The sequence below is a fragment of the Coregonus clupeaformis genome, chromosome 8, assembly GCF_020615455.1.
Source record: "Coregonus clupeaformis isolate EN_2021a chromosome 8, ASM2061545v1, whole genome shotgun sequence".
In the NCBI taxonomy this organism is placed as follows: Eukaryota; Metazoa; Chordata; class Actinopteri; order Salmoniformes; family Salmonidae; genus Coregonus; species Coregonus clupeaformis.
In genome coordinates, this window is record NC_059199.1 from 38,735,215 (window position 1) to 38,755,106 (window position 19,892).

General features: G+C 42.9%; 1 protein-coding gene across 12 annotated transcripts in view; it reads right to left on the minus strand.

Annotated features, from left to right (window-relative positions):
- The window catches only part of LOC121571935 (receptor-type tyrosine-protein phosphatase U-like), a 234,528-nt gene extending 215,835 nt beyond the window's left edge, over positions 1–18,693 (minus strand). For all 12 annotated transcript variants that reach the window (XM_045222000.1, XM_045221993.1, XM_045221999.1 and 9 more), the window contains exon 1: positions 18,484–18,693. In XM_045222000.1, the coding sequence (XP_045077935.1) occupies positions 18,484–18,556 (73 nt within the window). In that variant the 5' untranslated portion in view covers positions 18,557–18,693. The remainder of the gene's footprint in view (positions 1–18,483) is intronic.
- Between the last annotated feature and the right edge of the window lie 1,199 nt (positions 18,694–19,892).

Genomic DNA, 19,892 nt, shown 5'->3' on the forward strand with positions numbered 1-19,892 from the left:
GGTGCTGTGGTAAGGTAACTTTAGTTCCAGGCTGTAGTCTATTCTTTCTTAGTGAGGTGCTGTGGTAAGGTAACTTTAGTTCCAGGCTGTAGTCTATTCTTTCTTAGTGAGGTGCTGTGGTAAGGTAACTTTAGTTCCAGGCTGTAGTCTATTCTTTCTTAGTGAGGTGCTGTGGTAAGGTAACTTTAGTTCCAGGCTGTAGTCTATTCTTTCTTAGTGAGGTGCTGTGGTAAGGTAGCTTTAGTTCCAGGCTGTAGTCTAGTATTTCTTAGTGAGGTGCTGTGGTAAGGTAACTTTAGTTCCAGGCTGTAGTCTATTATTTCTTAGTGAGGTGCTGTGGTAAGGTAACTTTAGTTCCAGGCTGTAGTCTATTATTTCTTAGTGAGGTGCTGTGGTAAGGTAACTTTAGTTCCAGGCTGTAGTCTATTATTTCTTAGTGAGGTGCTGTAAGGTAGCTTTAGTTCCAGGCTGTAGTCTATTATGTCTTAGTGAGGTGGTAAGGTAGCTTTAGTTCCAGGCTGTAGTCTATTATTTCTTAGTGAGGTGCTGTGGTAAGGTAGCTTTAGTTCCAGGCTGTAGTCTATTATTTCTTAGTGAGGTGCTGTGGTAAGGTAGCTTTAGTTCCAGGCTGTAGTCTATTAATTCTTAGTGAGGTGCTGTGGTAAGGTAACTTTAGTTCCAGGCTGTAGTCTATTCTTTCTTAGTGAGGTGCTGTGGTAAGGTAACTTTAGTTCCAGGCTGTAGTCTATTATTTCTTAGTGAGGTGCTGTGGTAAGGTAGCCTTAGTTCCAGGCTGTAGTCTATTATTTCTTAGTGAGGTGCTGTGGTAAGGTAACTTTTGTTCCAGGCTGTAGTCTATTATTTCTTAGTGAGGTGCTGTGGTTTCAAGTTTCAAGTTTCAGGCTGTAAGCAGTCCTGAAGGGGAGAGGATCCACATTTCCGGCCCAATTAAACACAAACAAATCAAGTAAATTAGGCAGCAAAGAGCTGAGGTAAGGATTTACTCTAAACCATAAAAAGCCCTTAGCCCTGGGCCAAGACAAGGGGAGATAGATGGTTTGTGTCCGTGTTTCACACAGTGAACAAGCAGAGGTAGAGGGAGGTAGAGGGAGGGAAACAGAGGGAGGTTGAGGGAGGGAAACTGAGGGAGGTAGTGGGAGGGAAACTGAGGAAGGTAGTGGGAGGTAGGCAGAGAGGCAGAGGGAAGGAGGGAGAGAGAGAGAGGGAGGTAGGTAGTACCCCATACAGGGCCAGGTGGTCCGTGAGGTGAAGAAAACACCCTGCATTAATGACTTCCCCTTGCTAATTCTCCCTCCCTCTCGTCTTCTCATTAATTCACTCTCTCCTCTCATCCCTTTCTTCTCTCCTCTGCTGATCACTCTGTTTGATGTGTTTAATCCCTCTCCAGCTGATTCTTAATGAAACAACGTCCAGCGACACAAGGGCTCTGCTGTGGGGTGGCATCACATCCCAGGCTAGAGGGATATAGGGACAGGGGCGGGAAAGGGATGCACAGATTGATATGTCGGAGAGGGTTAAGGAGCTTGTTACTCTACCCCTCTTCCTGTCGCTCATGAAAGAGAGAGAGAGAGAAAACCTGTCACTCCTGACAGTAACCCTTATCTGCGGTTCTAATTAATCGTTGTCGAACCCTCCCCCTACTTTGCTTCTCATTGTCCTGTCTCAACAATAGAGATTTGGATGTCCCCATTAGGACAGGTTTAGTCCTTCACAGAGCTGTGACAAGGAAATCTCTCTCTCGCTCCCTCTCTTTCCCTCTCTGTCTCTCTCTTGCTTTGTGTGATTGACAGGTTTAATTAAGAGCAAGTGAATGATAGAGTTGGCAACGGTAGGGTAGGGAGGAATGAGGGGGATAAGAAACAATACAGACAATATGAATATCAAATATGAAAACAATACATAGCCTAGTTTCCTCAGTCACATCATACGATTATAAATGGCTGTTCTGTCTGGGGCTGGGAACAAACGAACACACACACACACACACACACACACACAGGGAACAAAAGCCCACTGGGCGTGGCAGTGTAGAGAATTAAGCTTGCTTTATTTATGTATAAAGTGTCCCTGAAGAGTGACAGTGACAAACACGTTACACAGTATGTTACTCTCCTACTCTAACTTTGGCTCATTGGCTTTGTCCTCTCACACTGCTAACAGACAGACTGTTGACACAGAGGCATAATATACAGTGCCTTCAGAAAGTATTCATACCCCTTGACTTATTCCACATTTTGTTGTGTTATAGCCTGAATTCTACATGGATTAAATAGCTTTTTTGTTTTACCCATCTACACACAATACCCCATAATGACAACGTGAAAATATGTTTTTAGAAATGTTTGCTAATTTATTGAAAATTAAATAGAGAAATATCTCATTTACATAAGTATTCACACCCCTGATTCAATGTTATAATCACCTTTGGCAGCGATTACAGCTGTGAATCTTTCTGGGTAAGTCTCTAAGAGCTTTGCACACCTGTACACATTATTATGTTAAACAATTCTTCAAGCTCTGTCAAGCTGGTTGTTGATCATTGCTCGACAGCCATTTTAAAGTAATTTTTGCCATAGATTTCCAAGCCGATTTAAGTCAAAACTGGAACTAGGCGACTCAGGAACATTCAATGTCATCTTGGTAAGCAACTCCAGTGTATATTTGGCCTTGTGTTTTAGGTTATTGTCCTGCTGAAAAGTGAAAAGTGAATTTGTCTTCCTGTGTCTGTTGGAAAGCAGACAGAGTCAGGTTTTCCTCTAGGATTTAGACTGTGCTTAGCTCTATCCCATTTCTTTTATAAAAATAAAAAAACATTTTTTGCAGTATTACTTAAGTACATTGTTGAAAACAGGATGCATGTTTTGGAGTATTTTTATTCTGTACAGGCTTCCTTCTTTTCACTCTTTCATTTAGGTTAGTATTGTGGAGTATAACAGCCATTGAACTCCGTAACTGTTTTAAAGTCACTATTATCCTCATGGTGAAATCCCTAAGTGGTTTCCTTCCTCTCCGGCAACTGAGTTAGGAAGGACACCTGTATCTTTGTAGTGACTGAGTGTATTGATACACCATCCAAAGTATAATTAATAACTTCACAATGCTCAAAGGAATATTCAATGTCTGCTTTTTTACCGATATACCAATAGGTGCCCTTCTTTGCGAGGCATTGGAAAACCTCCCTGGCGTTTTTGGTTGAATCCGTGTTTGAAATTCACTGCTCGACTAAGGGACCTTATAGATAATTGTATGTGTGGGGTACAGAGATGAGGTAGTCATTCAAAAATCATGTTAAACACTATTATTGCACACAGAGTGAGTCCATGCAACTTATTATGTGACTTGTTAAGCACATTTTTACCCCTGAACTTATTTAGGCTTGCCATAACAAAGGGGTTGAATACTTAAAAACACAATTCCACTTTGACATTATGGGGTAGTGTGTAGGCCAGTCACACAAAATCTCAATTGAATCAATTTAAATGTATATCTATTGAATCAATTTATATCTATTGAATCAATTTTTACAGTATATCTATTGTGTTCGACTTTACAATATAAATAGCAATGTACAATATGGGAATGATACATCTCTGCAAAGCCCTGGCAATAGACTACACCTCTTCCTCCTTTTCCTCGACAACATTACCTCCTCACCACTGATTCTCAACACAGGGGCCCCGCAAGGGTACGTCCTCAGTCCCCTCCTATACTCCCTGTATACCACACGGATACCGTGGTGAAGAAGGCACGACAGTAACTCTCTATCTGTATCATCCTCCTCCTCTTCAACCCTCTCTTTCGTTTTCTCTTATGAACCAAGCAAGCGAGGGACCCGCTCTAAATGAATAGAGGGCTTGCCTACACAGTCTCCAGAGCCCCTGATGTGTTCAACTGTAAGAAAATGAATTTTCTGCTTCATGTGGTTAATATAGTAACATTGGCAAGGAGTACAGTGAGGGAAAAAAGTATTTGATCCCCTGCTGATTTTGTACGTTTGCCCACTGACAAAGAAATGATCAGTCTATAATTTTAATGGTAGGTTTATTTGAACAGTGAGAGACAGAATAACAACAACAAAATCCAGAAAAATGCATGTAAAAAATGTTATAAATTGATTTGCATTTTAATGAGGGAAATAAGTATTTGACCCCCTCTCAATCAGAAAGATTTCTGGCTCCCAAGTGTCTTTTATACAGGTAACGAGCTGAGATTAGGAGCACACTCTTAAAGGGAGTGCTCCTAATCTCAGCTTGTTACCTGTATAAAAGACACCTGTCCACAGAAGCAATCAATCAATCAGATTCCAAACTCTCCACCATGGCCAAGACCAAAGGATGTCAGGGACAAGATTGTAGACCTACACAAGGCTGGAATGGGCTACAAGACCATCGCCAAGCAGCTTGGTGAGAAGGTGACAACAGTTGGTGTGATTATTCGCAAATGGAAGAAACACAAAATAAATGTAAATCTCCCTCGGCCTGGGGCTCCATGCAAGATCTCACCTCGTAGAGTTGCAATGATCATGAGAACGGTGAGGAATCAGCCCAGAACTACATGGGAGGATCTTGTCAATGATCTCAAGGCAGCTGGGACCATAGTCACCAAAGAAAACAATTGGTAACACACTACGCCGTGAAGGACTGAAATCCTGCAGCGCCCGCAAGGTCCCCCTGCTCAAGAAAGCACATATACAGGCCCGTCTGAAGTTTGCCAATGAACATCTGAATGATTCAGAGGAGAGCTGGGTGAAAGTGTTGTGGTCAGATGAGACCAAAATGGAGCTCAGGGGATCAAATACTTTTTTCCCTCACTGTATGTTCTTCTGAAACAGAAAGAAAAGAAACAAGCAACTGGTGTGGAAGTCTGCTTCTTCTGATATAATTAAACACACACACACCACTTTCTAGGTCAATGTACAGGGAGAGAGGTCTCTCGTAAAGCTCCTTCAAAAACAACATACAGTATGTCCCTCTCTGTTGCAGCAGTACACCACAAGGGACAACTAAAACACTACACATGTTACTGTCTAAGCCAGGAGACAGGTAATCAATGGCCTCATCCCCTGTGTCTGGCAGCCGTGTGTGTAAGCGTGTGAGCACGTGCATGGGACATTCAGATATCCAAATAGTCTATGTCTATCCTGGTGCCCTGATCACAACACCATCTGTCTCCCCAGACACGGGCGTGGGGCGGTAGGATTAGGGTTAGAGGGCATGAGGGCACGAGGGCACACATGCATGATAACCGAGTGATCAGGGGAGTCCTCTCACACCCCCTGCCTACCTCCTCCAAACCCTTAACTTAATCCCCAGGCATCAAGACCAGACATAGAAACAGTGAAACAGAAATGAGACCACCAGCTGATTTCCTAGCTGTTTTCTCAGACAGCTTGCAATGTGGTGATCAATAGCTCCTACTCCTCCCATTCCTTTCCTCTGTCTCTCTTTATTTCTCCCTCACCCCCATCTCCCTCTCTTCCGCTCTCTCACTCTCTCCCACTATCTGCCTCCTTTTCTCTGCCTTGGTCTCTCCCTATCCCTCTAGCTATCAACGTGTAAAATGCTGACCCTCATACAGTGGGGAGAACAAGTATTTGATACACTGCCGATTTTGCAGGTTTTCCTACTTACAAAGCATGTAGAGGTCTGTCATTTTTATCATAGGTACAAAAATCCAGAAAATCACATTGTATGATTTTTAAGTAATTAATTTGCATTTTATTGCATGACATAAGTATTTGATCACCTACCAACCAGTAAGAATTCCGGCTCTCACAGACCTGTTAGTTTTTCTTTAAGAAGCCCTCCTGTTCTCCACTCATTACCTGTATTAACTGCACCTGTTTGAACTCGTTACCTGTATAAAAGACACCTGTCCACACACTCAATCAAACAGACTCCAACCTCTCCACAATGGCCAAGACCAGAGAGCTGTGTAAGGACATCAGGGATAAAATTGTAGACCTCCACAAGGCTGGGATGGGCTACAGGACAGTAGGCAAGCAGCTTGGTGAGAAGGCAACAACTGTTGGCGCAATTATTAGAAAATGGAAGAAGTTCAAAATGACGCTCAATCACCCTCAGTCTGGGGCTCCATGCAAGATCTCATCTCGTGGGGCATCAATGATCATGAGGAAGGTGAGGGATCAGCCCAGAACTACACGGCAGGACCTGGTCAATGACCTGAAGAGAGCTGGGACCACAGTCTCAAAGAAAACCATTAGTAACACACTACGCCGTCATGGATTAAAATCCTGCAGCGCACGCAAGGTCCCCCTGCTCAAGCCAGCGCATGTCCAGGCCCGTCTGAAGTTTGCCAATGACCATCCAGAGGAGGAATTGGAGAAGGTCATGTGGTCTGATGAGACAAAAATATCGCTTTTTGGTCTAAACTCCACTCGCCATGTTTGGAGGAAGAAGAAGGATGAGTACAACCCCAAGAACACCATCCCAACTGTGAAGCATGGAGGTGGAAACATCATTCTTTGGGGATGCTTTTCTGCAAAGGGGACAGGACGACTGCACCGTATTGAGGGGAGGATGGATGGGGCCATGTATCGCGAGATCTTGGCCAACAACCTCCTTCCCTCAGTAAGCGCATTGAAGATGGATCGTGGCTGGGTCTTCCAGCATGACACGACCCAAAACACACAGCCAGGGCAACTAAGGAGAGGCTCCGTAAGAAGCATCTCAAGGTCCTGGAGTGGCCTAGCCAGTCTCCAGACCTGAACCCAATAGAACATCTTTGGAAGGAGCTGAAAGTCCGTATTGCCCAGCGACAGCCTCGAAACCTGAAGGATCTGGAGAAGGTCTGTATGGAGGACTGGGCCAAAATCCCTGCTGCAGTGTGTGCAAACCTGGCAATAAGCAGGCACACAGCGGTTGCTGTTTCACACTGCAGAGCTGCTGAGCACACACAGACACACACACACCTAGCTGCAGAGCCATCCATACTGATCACAGGGGGTCAAACCTCTCCTTCACACCATCCGCAGTGCCCGTGTGAGCTCTGTGTGTGTGTGTGTGTGTGTATGTATGTACAGTACCAGTCAAAAGTTTGGACACACCTACTCATTCAAGGGTTTTTAATTATTTTTTACTATTTTCTTCATTGTAGAATAATAGTGAAGACATCAAAACTATGAAATAACACATATGGAATCATGTAGTAACCAAAAAAGTGTTAAACAAATCCAAATATATTTTAGATTCTTCAAAGTAGCCACCCTTTGCCTAGACGACCGCTTTGCATACTCTTGGCATTCTCTCAACCAGCTTCACCTGGAATGCTTTTCCAACGGTCTTGAAAGAGTTCCCACATATGCTGAGCACTTGTTAGCTGCTTTTCCTTCACTCTGCGGTCCAAATCATCCAAAACCATCTCAATTGGGTTGAGGTCGGGTGATTGTGGAGGCCAGGTCATCTGATGCAGCACTCCATCACTCTCCTTCTTGGTCAAATAGCCCTTACACATCCTGGAGGTGTGTTGGGTCATTGTCCTGTTGAAAAACAAATTATAGTCCCACTAAGCGCAAACCATATGGGATGGCGTATCGCTGCAGAATGCTGTGGTAGCCATGCTGGTTAAGTGTGCCTTGAATTCTGAATAAATCACTGACAGTGTCACCAGCAAAGCACCCCCACACCATCACACCTCCTCCTCCATGCTTCACGATGGGAACTACAGATGCGGAGATCATCTGTTCACCTACTCTACGTCTCACAAAGACATGGCAATTGGAACCACAAATCTCACATTTGGACTCATCGGACAAAAGGACAGATTTCCACCGGTCTAATGTCCATTGCTCGTGTTTCTTGGACCAAGCAACTCTCTTATTATTATTGGTGTCCTTTAGTAGTATATTCTTTGCAGCAATTTGACCATGAAGGCCTGATTCACTCAGTCTCCAATGAACAGTTGATGTTGAGATATGTGTGCTAATTGAACTGTGAAGAATTTATTTGGGCTGCAATTTCTGAGGCAGGTAACTCTAATGAACTTATCCTCTGCAGCAGAGGTAACTCTGGGTCTTCCTTTCCTGTGGCGGTCCTCATGAGAGCCTGTTTCATCATAGCACTTGATGGTTTTTGCGATTGCACTTGAAGAAACTTTCAAAGTTCTTGAAATGTTCTGGATTGACTGACCTTCACGTCTTAAAGTAATGATGGACTGTCGTTTCTCTTTGCTTATTTGAGCTGTTCTTGCCATAATATGGACTTGGTATTTTACTAAATAGGGTTATCTTCTGTATACCACCCCTACCTTGTAACAACACAACTGATTGGCTCAAACGCATTAAGGAAAGCAATTCCACAAATTAACTTTTAACAATGCACACCTGTTAATTGAAATGCATTTCAGGTGACTACCTCATGAAGCTGGTTGAAAGAATGCCAAGAGTGTGCAAAGCTGTCATCAAGGCAAAGGGTGGCTACTTTGAAGAATCTAAAATATATTTTGATTTGTTTAACACTTTTGGTTACTACATGATTCCATAGTGTTGATGTCTTCACTATTATTCTACAATAAACAAAAATAAATAAAAACCCTTGAATGAGTAGGTGTGTCCAAATGTTTGACTGGTACTGTCTCTCTCTGTGTGTGTGTGTGTATATATAATATAAGGGCCCCTCATTGTCAATGGCAGGTTTTCACAACATCTCATCTTTTCCCTTCCAAACTTTTAATATCTCTCTGAAACGCTGCACAGGTACACTCCAAAGCCCAGAGGTTTGATAACTCTAAACGTGTACTTTGTAAACTTTAATATCTCCTACAGCAGCTAGGGGACCAAACCCTCCCCTAGGGATCTTCCTTATCATAGAGGGGCCTTTTTAAGGTCATGCTATAACTGAGGCTGTTATCATTAAGAGCGTAGGATAAAGTCAGTAGTACATATCTCAACACAAGTTCATCTGCACTTAACAGCCAACATTTATTACAACAGGGATTATTATTTTCATACGGTGGAAGAGGGAAATGGAATGATAAAACATAAGATAAATAAATGCAGATGGAGGAGGGGAAGGAGAGGAGGTGAGGGAGAAAGGGTAAGATACGGAGACATAGAGGAGCAAGAACTGGAGAGAAAAACTATAAGAAATTGCTTGTCGTGGCCCTCTATACCCCAGAGATATGGGAAAGACTTGGAAAGTAGCGACTCGCGATGGATGTTTTTATTCGAGTTTGGTCCAATTGTCACCTCCATCTTAAAAGACATTTGTTGACGCTTTGACAGTGCTGCCAGAATGCATTATGCATGTAAACTTTGACCCAGGGACTAGTCGCAGATCCAGTTGCCATGGTTACAGCTGCACACAGCAGAAAATTGACCAACCCAACAGTTGTGTTTTTTTGTCGCTGTCAACGACAGCATGAACTGTCATCCATCAGACTGGTGGGCAGGTCAGGTCAGGGCAGACTGGCAGTTTAATGGCTAGAGAACAGTCATTGGAAATACTTGGCTGAGCTACAGAAAGTAAACATACCTTCAGATGGAGGCGAGGAATATTCATAAAGAACTATTCATGAACGTCTGTGGCTATAGCTGAGCGAGTGGCATCTGACAGAAGTAATCAGACCAGGTGACAGTCCTGGGAGATGCTAAATGGTCAGAGATCATATCACATCAGAGCTACTGACACTTAATGGACAGACATCACAGCAGAGTTGTTGTCTGTGGTGTATACACAGTGTACAAAACATTAGGAACACCTTCCTAATATTGAGTTTCAACCCCTTTTGCCCTCGAAACAGCCTCAATTCATCAGGGCATGGACTCTACAAGGTGTCGAAAGTGTTCCACAGGGATGCTGGCCAATGTTGACTCCAATGCATCCCACAGTTGTGTCAAGTTGGCTGGATGTCCTTCAGGTGGTGGACCATTCTTGATACACGCAGGAAACTGTTGACTGTGAAAAACCCAGCCGCGGTGCAGTTATTGACACACTTAAACTGGTGCGCCTGGCACCTACTAACATACCCCGTTCAAAGGCACTTCCCATTCACCCTCTGAATGGCACACATAAACAATCCATGCCTCAATTGTCTCAAGGCTTAAACATCCTTCTTTAACCTGTCTCTTCCCCTTCATCTACACTGATTGAAGTGGATTTAACAAGTGACATCAATAAGGGATCATAGCTTTCACTTGTATTCACCTGGTCAGTCTGTGTCATGGAAAGAGCAGGTGTTCCTAATGTTTTGTACACTCAGTGTATCTCCTTTCAGGTAGCATCCCACTACGACTACACCACCACAGCCACTCCTAATAAACAAATGACAGACAATACAACTCTCTCACTCTTCTGCAGTGTAGCTCCATAATTCTCTTTTTAATCATATCGGCAATGATTCCAGCTCCATCAATCTCAGCAAATGATCCTTAACAAAACCCATAAAGAATATGAATGATTTGGACCGATGTGGAATTTCAATTACTTCGTTCTTATGAATTTAGTTTGTTAGATAAATGTGACACTTGCCAGGCTCTTGATTAGAGACACAACAACGTGTGTGTTCCAAATGGCACCCTATTACCAATATACCCTATGGGCCCTGGTCAAAAGTAGTGCACTATGTAGGGAATAGGGTGCTATTTGGGACGTAGACCACTACAGTCATATATTTACACTAATGCGGTTATTCTCACTAGAACCAGGTGCTTAATTAGTTGCTATTGAAGCATAACTCACATTAGATATGAGCTCATTAGACAGTTTGAAAAACTCAAACGAGAGAGAAAAAGAGAAATAGATAAAAAGAGAGATTGAGAGAGAAAAGGGAGAGAAGGAGAGAGGCAGGAAAGAGAAAGAGAGAAAAGAGAGGGAGAGAGTGGCAGGGAGAGAGAGAAAGAGAGGCGCTCGCAGTCACTTGCACGTGTTGGGACTCAGCTCAGCGTTCTCTCTGCATATCTGTCACAGACGCCAACTTTTCAAAGAGAGGGATAACCAACCGCTTTTAGAACAGTTGATTTGTCACAGACACACTGAATTTATTCTCTGCTTCATCCACAATCCTGCTGAGTCCTTTTAATCTACCCTGACCTCCTCCTCATCCACAAAACATTCAAATATCAATCTAAAAGAGAAACATGCACTCTAAAAACTTGAAATCTGCTCTTTCAGTCAGTTGTTTGACTGATGACAGGCGTCACAGAAACGAATAACTGAAGACAATGGCGATCTGAATCACTAAGTTTATTACAGATACTAAGTCTTTTGCCTCTTGTATTAAATAAGCGCGTCTTATCCAGAATGTCTAAACGCGTTAAGGAATCTGAGCTGTAGTGTTGTGTAGTGTTGGGCCTGTTGGCCCACAGCCATCTGTCTAACACAGTGGCGTTCAGGGCCTCAGCAACACATTATTGGTTAGCTAGCTAACACCTGGAGAAGCAATGTGACAGATGAGCAGAGCTGAGAGGAGAGGGACCCCCCCACTTCCTGTTTCCATGGGCCCCTGCATGACGGGGGCGTCGAGCAATAGGGGAACGCTGTCAGCTCCGTTCAGGGAGTGTGGCGGTGACGGGCGTTATGGCGATGGCAGGTGGACGCGCTGCTGCTGTGACACGGTAGCGGGGAGTAATCGTGGGTGATCAGCGTCAGAGACAAGGCACCGTGACGCTAGGGCGACATGTCTAACTGACAACCAGCTACTTGAACGAGAGGCCTCCCTGTCTCTGACTAGCTGAACCACTGCCTGGCTGTCTGCCTGTCTGCTAAAAGATCAAACTCTAAAGGATACTTCTGAAAGTGAGCACACAAAGCTGGCATGTCTGCCCCTTGCTGTGCACCACACACACACACACACACACACAGTGGCATGCACACACACACACACACCCCTCTCTATCGATCTCTCTCTGACACTCACAAACACTTTGTCTCTCTTTTTCAAACACACACACACACAGACAGACACATCCTCACAGAAAGACACACACACACACACACACACACAGTGAACGTCTCCGCCAGTCAGTGTTTAATTGCTGACTTTTACATTAAAGATCTGATTCAAGTTCTCTCCTGGACAGACAGAAATAACAGAACAACAGCATGTGAAAACGTGTCATTTCCTTGACTGTTTGCGTCCATAGACACACACACACACACACACACACACACACACACGCACGCACGCACGCACGCACACACACACACACACACACAACGTGCTCTCAATGAAAGTGCTATCCACTAACGGACTGAGCTGCTTTTAGGGACTATAGGGAACAATGGTATTTAACTGGGAGGCTTGGACATTAATGTCTGTCAGGAACAACACAGCATTACTTCATCTCTCCTCCTCCTCCTCCTCCTCACACTCCCTCCACCTCTCCTCTTGTCCTCCTCACACTTCCTGCATTCTACCAATCCCCACAGCTCCCTCTGCCAAACATCCCCACTGCCGAGAACCAGCCCCGACCGGGAACGATAAGGGGAAATCACTTTTAGATAAAAAGAGAAAGAAAATATATACACTACTGGTCAAAAGTTTTAGAACACCTACTCATTCAAGGGTTTTTCTTTATTTTTACTATTTTCTACATTGTAGAATAATAGTGAAGACATCAAAACTATGAAATAGCACATATGGAATCATGTAGTAAACAAAAAAGTGTTAAACAAATCAACATTTATTTAATTTTTGAGATTCTTCAACTAGCCACCCTTTGCCTTGATGACAGCTTTGCACACTCTTGGGTGACCGGCAGTGCATATACAGTTGAAGTTGAAAGTTTACATACACTTAGGTTGGAGTCATTAAAACTCGTTTTTCAACCACTCCACAAATTTCTTGTTAACAAACTATAGTTTTGGCAAGTCGGTTAGGACATCTACTTTGTGCATGACACAAGTAATTTTTCCAACAATTGTTTACAGACAGATTATTTCACTGTATCTCAATTCCAGTGGGTCAGAAGTGTACATACACTAAGTTGACTGTGCCTTTAAACAGCTTGGAAAATTCCAGAAAATGATGTCATGGCTTTAGAAGCTTCTGATAAGCTTATTGACATCATTTGAGTCAATTGGAGGTGTACCTGTGGATGTATTTCAAGGCCTACCTTCAAACTCAGTGCCTCTTTGCTTGACATCATGAAATCAGCCAAGGGAGCAATTTCCAAACGCCTGAAGGTACCACGTTCATCTGTACAAACAATAGTACGCAAGTATAAACACCATGGGACCACGCAGCCGTCATACCGCTCAGGAAGGAGACACGTTCTGTCTCCTAGAGATGAACGTACCTTGGTGCAAAAAGTGCAAATCAATCCCAGAACAACAGCAAAGGACCTTGTGAAGATGCTGGAGGAAACAGGTACAAAAGTATCTATATCCACAGTAAAACGCGTCCTATATTGACATAACCTGAAAGGCCGCTCAGCAAGGAAGAAGCTACTGCTCCAAAACCGCCAGAAAAAAAGCCAGACTACGGTTTGCAACTGCACATGGGGACAAAGATCATACTTTTTGGAGAAATGTCCTCTGGTCTGATGAAACAAATATATAACTGTTTGACCATAATGACCATCGTTATGTTTGGAGGAAAAAGGGGGTCTTGCAAGCTGAAGAACACCATCCCAACCGTGAAGCATGGGTGTGGCAGCATCATGCTGTGGGGGTGCTTTGCTGCAGGAGGGACTGGTGCACTTCACAAAATAGGAATGAGGAAGGAAAATTATGTGGATATATTGAAGCAACATCTCAAGACATCAGTCAGGAAGTTAAAGCTTGGTCGCAAATGGGTCTTCCAAATGGTCAATGACCCCAAGCATACTTCCAAAGTTGTGGCAAAATTGCTTAAGGACAACAAAGTCAAGTTATTGGAGTGGCCATCACAAAGCCCTGACCTCAATCCTATAGAAAATGTGTGGGCAGAACTGAAAAAGCGTGTGCGAGCAAGGAGGCCTACAAACCTGACTCAGTTACACCAGCTCTGTCAGGAGGAATTGGCCAAAATTCACCCAACTTATTGTGGGAAGCTTGTGGAAGGCTACCCGAAACGTTTGACCCAAGTTAAACAATTTAAAGGCAATGCTGCCAAATACTAATTGAGTGTATGTAAACTTCTGACCCACTGGGAAAGTGATGAAAGAAATTAAAGCTGAAATAAATAATTCTCTCTACTATTATTCTGACATTTCACATTCTTAAAATAAAAGTGGTGATCCTAACTGACCTAAAACAGGGAATTTTTACTAGGAGTAAATGTCAGGAATTGTGAAAAACTGAGTTTAAATGTATTTGGCTAAGGTGTATGTAAACCTCCGACTTCAACTGTATATTTGAGTGACTAACTGAAGTCCTATACAAAAGGCAGCAGAGTTTTGCCAAGTCCTATGCCTATTTCCAGCTGAACTGATGGACTTCTTCAGATGCCACCATAAAGGTCCTCAACTCTGGTGATTAAAATCTAATTTCAAGCAACTTAGAATTCATGTTGAACATTGGCTTTGCCAATAAATAAGTTGGACTGCAAGCTGAATGACGAACCTAATAACTACCTAACTAGTTGAGGTGCCAAGAGTTGTGGCAATTAAACTGTGTGTGTGTGCGTGTGTGAGATAGGGAATGCTTTGGTGAGTCATTCTATCTACACGCCTGACTGATTCATGGTGAGACCGTTTCTTCCAGGGTGTGTTGACCTGTCGGTTTGAGGTGAGGGCTCCGTATCAGTCAGGCATTCAAACCTGGCTCTTTTGCAGCAGAGAGGAAGAGGCGAAGCAAGAGGTTTCACTCGACAAAATCTGTCTAAAATAAGCCCCATGCGTTTCTATGGGCTTATTTTGGACTTAAGCTTTTCGCCTGCCTTCCCGCCTTTGGGACAATGACTTCCATTGTTAGGGCGGAGACATGAGCATCTCGTCATTATATACAGATCTCTGTTTGCAGTCACGTTGCTCTTTTGACAAAGTATATATACAGTGCTGCTTGAAAGTATTTGAACCCTACAGGGCTGGTCATTATTTTGCTATAAAATATTAAAATAAACATAAAATCCTTATCTAAACCCCAATTCATAATAAAGACATTCCAAGTAAATGACAGAAACAAAATAATGATATATTTTCATTGTTTATTTAACAGAAACTCAGACTTGATGTGTCCAAAAATATGTGAACCCCTTCAGTCAATAGCTTGTGGCACCTCCATTAGCAGCGATAACTTGGACTAAACGTCTCCTATAGCTAGTAATCAGTCTCTGACATCTGTTTTGAGGGATTTTTGCCAACTTCTCCTTACAGAATTCAGCCAATTGCGTGAGGTTTGAGAGGTGTCTGGCATGAACTGTCAGGACTTTGACAATCCAAAACACAAATCTTCAAACTGAAAAGATATCAGGTGATTTTGTCAAACTTGTGAGGCTCTCCATGCTCATTAGTTTCTAATTTAACATATTTGCTGCTACTTCACTCAATCCCGTTTTCAAAGTCTCCATTCCTAACGGTTTTACATTCCTTGAGACAAACCAGAAATGTTTCCTTGGCCATGTATTCCCAGATTTTCCTAAAACAGACACACATTTGGTCTCTCGTTTCTGCATGATAAAAATTTAGCATGAGCCAAAGGAGTAGCCAATAGGCCCGCTTCAATTAGCTTGTTCAGTGCAGCGGAAGGGTGCCCCCAAAAAAGATTAATGTAGGCTACACTGTCCCGCAAAATCATCCATTTGTCCCGCATTTGGGTATATTAAATGTAGTCACCCTAGGTGAGGGAAGAAAGCAGTTCGTGTCTAAAGATGTCTGTCCATTAAAGCTGTCAAATAAAAAATACAATAAAAAAAAAAGTGACTTCTCTCCCTCTCTCTAGTCAGGCGAAGAGGTGTTAGAGCTAGACAGATTAAAGCCTTCATAGGGATGGAAGGAAAAGTACAGATCAGCAAAAGAAAAGCATCAAAATACTTTTAGTAAGAGAGAAGTTCTATTTCACATATCAGTGGCCCAAAAAAACATCAAACAAACAAATAATAAGAAGGAACCAACCAGATAAACTTCCATCACTCTTCTCTCTGTGTTTGTGATCCAATTTTCTCCTTTTCAACCTTTGTTCCCCAAAAGAGAGCTTAGTGAGTGTTGAACCGTTTTCTGTATGATTACAAATCTGACCGATCCACACCCCTGCACACAGCACAGCCAGCACTTCTATAGCCCCTCGTCCTTGGTATAACCCTCAGCCTGGACCCCACCCTCGCCAATCAGAAAAAGAAGAAGACCCTCCCATCCCCTCTCTTGACCTTAGTATAACCCCCATCAGAGTGTGTTCCCAAGTGGTCTCCCTTCCCACGTTCAACCTCTACACCCCCAATCATGGGGTGTTTCACACCGTGGCTGCATGTCAATACTGAGAGAGTAGGAGACATAGGGGCCTCCCAGATTAAATTACCTTCTCTACTACCCTAACTCCTCTGTGCCACACACACACACACACAGACATTCACACACACACACACACACACACTCACACACTCACACACTCACACACACACACACACACTCAAACTAACAGGTGCTGCTATGCAGTGATCTGACAAGGAGTGCTTTTACCCCAGCAAATCTACTCAATCAGGTAGCACTCAGAGGGTGCAACATGCAACTATAGGGAAAGCAAGCCCTGCTCAGCCTCAACCAGGTATTGGAAAAGCAATAAGAAAGGCCTGGAGCAATAGACCCGTGTGTGTTAGCGCAATCAGACACAGACTGCCTCAGCAGTAAGGTATAAGTGTACTATAAACAGATCACTACGGCAGGCAGCTTCACCTACTGTACAGCTACAGTCCACAGATAATAGTGGGGTTCCGTTTGCAATGTTGTTGGGTGAGGTTATGTGATCAAGCAACTCCATGCTCTAACCCTTCTTCTCGGAGGCCATTTTTATTGACAGTTTTGGTGCCAGGGGGCCTGGATGTTTCTTTGGAAGCCACTGCATGTGCACCACCTGGGAAAAATCTAGGGGAAACATTGCTATGGAGGGAGCGGGAATGCATACAGACAGTTATATGTGGTATACTATAACAGTAACTAGTAAATGTTCTGCTTGGCTTGTCTGTAGGAGATACCCAGCAGTGCCAGAGTATTTATAACATACAACTGTCGCATGGAGAATGCTCCCACAGGGGCTGGGTTTCCAATACACTATTTTAGTATAGAGACACTATTACACTGTCTTAGTACTATGTCATGTAAAGTCAATCATAGACATGGCCACGCCCCTGCCTTGCTAATAAACACTTTCACTGCTAATACTCAGGTTTAGCTAAGCTGGGATGGCACTAGGGGGAATTTTTCCTTTCAATACATTTTTCTTGGCAACTAAACTACTGTGGATTCCACAATGAAAACAATACAGATAGCTCACAAAAAACACTGCTGTAGGCCTCCCAGACCTGTCGCTGCAGGATTAAAAACACACATTGAGATTGTATTAGATATCATGACAGTGAAACTGCTGCATAAAGCATTGTTGGACCATGGTATGTGCCCTGAATAAAAAATAAATGTGTTTACAGGTGAAGAACACTCACAATATTGAGCGCAAACTTTAAAACGTTATATTATAATGAAAACTGTGTGTGTGTGTGCGTGTGCGTGTGTGTGTGATAGCGAACTCAATTATTTCGCTCTTCCATCAATCAAATCACAGCACATAAAGTAACATTTTTTTTATCAGCAGGTTAGAACGTCATGACTGTTAATCGAATTGACCATTAACAGAAACATTCTCATCTCATGATGTAGCTTAAGCTCAAACAACCGATAACAGCATTTATATTCCAACAGCATTTATATTCCAATTTAATTGATTGATCAGAATCCCTTAATTATGACAATAACATTTTCTATTTTGTCCTTTATTTTTCTATCCTACTATTTTGTACTTTATCTTTCTATCCTGCATTTCGGAAAAACTTGAGACCGATGTTAGGGAAACCATTCCAACCTGAGAAATGATAAATATGAGGTTACTGCCTGGTATGCCATCACTTTACTACACTTCTTCACTGCCCGTGCCACCGGTAACAAAATATTGCGACACTTGACACTGCAACCTATGAAGAACAGACAACTGAACTTAACTCAACATTGCACATTTTCCGATAGCCTCAAAAGACACTGCGTAGCCTATTCCGACAAGTCACAGACTCGAAATGATTGAAAAAGCTATTATATTTCCAACAACTAAAACAATGCTACTTCATTGGAAGTTCTGTTCAGAAATAAGACGCGACCGTCCGACCAAATTATGAGAACAGCTATTTTCACAACATTTAAAGAATACAACTAAAACGATTAATAGCACTCTAAATTCCCCGTTATTAGGCGACATGTTTATTACAGTGTAGAATAACGTGCCCAGTGCCCACAAATGCCACATACAGCCCAGCCAACTGTCCTTTCCCAGGTGCGCAGCAGCGCAATGCCTGACTCCCAAGAAACAAAAACGTTGTTTTCTTTACCTGTTGGCCCTTGGTCCATTGTATCAGCGTAGATCCCGACGACCAGCATCAGTAGAAACACTCTGGTATACATTTTAACGTTTTAGTCCAGCTCGCGTTATCAGAAATCCTTGTAATGAGTGACTACGGCAGGACTGTAACAAAGTTGTCTGCTCGAGCCCCATTGACTGCTATTTCCTCGTTGAAGCGAGTGCCTGCCTGCCTGCCTCCCTCCCTCCATGCGAAATACATTGGCAATTTGAGCCGCTACAGCTGACGTAGGGGGCAAAGAATTTAAAAAGAACCCTTACTTCACTTTGCGCCACCAATCAAGTGGTCAAATACAGGTCTACAGCGCCACCATGTGGTTGCTTTGTATTACAGCGACATAATCATATCCAACCACTTGTATTTTCTCTACGAACAAATTAAACACAGCTTTTGTGTGAGTGAAGAATCTTATCATAATAATTACAATTATACATTGAAACATAACAAAACCATCCAGATGTGTCATGCCTAATTGATATGGATAGATGCAAATGCCAATGCCAATACCTATGTTATCCCTCAACAGAAGCTGCTGCAGGTACAGTACAGCCTTCATGTGTTTTTCTGAGGAGCAGAGTGTGGGAGGGAGTTGCAGGCTACTCCAGATGCCTGTGGTAGGTGGAACGGAACAGCAGGAGGAATATGAGGAGAGGCACACACTGGTTGAATCAACGTTGTTTCCACATAATTTCAATGAAATTACGTTGAACCAACGTGGAATAGACATTGAATTGATGTCTGTGCCCAGTGGGTAATACCATCACAACACAACAGGTCAGCAGGAGACTCACTCTGCCTCAGTTTAGAGCCCCCCCCCCCAAAAAAAAAAATTATATATATATATATATATACATACTTGTCTCAGAAATCATTTACGTTAAGCCCCAAATGCAGTTAAGCGTTGTTCCATTAATGTTGTTTTATTTCACAACATCAATTTTCCAATCAGCTCGAGTTGCCTGAGCAAGTTAGTCGATAAAACAAAGGATGGAATGAGGTCATGGTGTGTTTCACACTGTGGAGAAGAAAAAACATACTGCTTTGTTGTGAACAGTAATCACATGTTAGATTAATGCCTCGTTGCTTATTACGACCGTAAAGATTGGATTTATACCGCTGCATGTTGCCAGGAACGATGTCAGAGGCTGTGTGTGTGTGTGTGTGTGTGTGTGTGTGTGTGTGTGTGTGTGTGTGTGTGTGTGTGTGTGTGTGTGTGTGTGTGTGTGTGTGTGTGTGTGTGTGTGTGACATAACAGCTCCAGATCAAGGTTGTTTGGACTAAGAAACCAATTACATACAATGTGACACTAAAACACAGGATTCAATTGTGATTTTCACACAGAATGAAACCAAGGCCCTGTATTGAAAATGCAACATGTA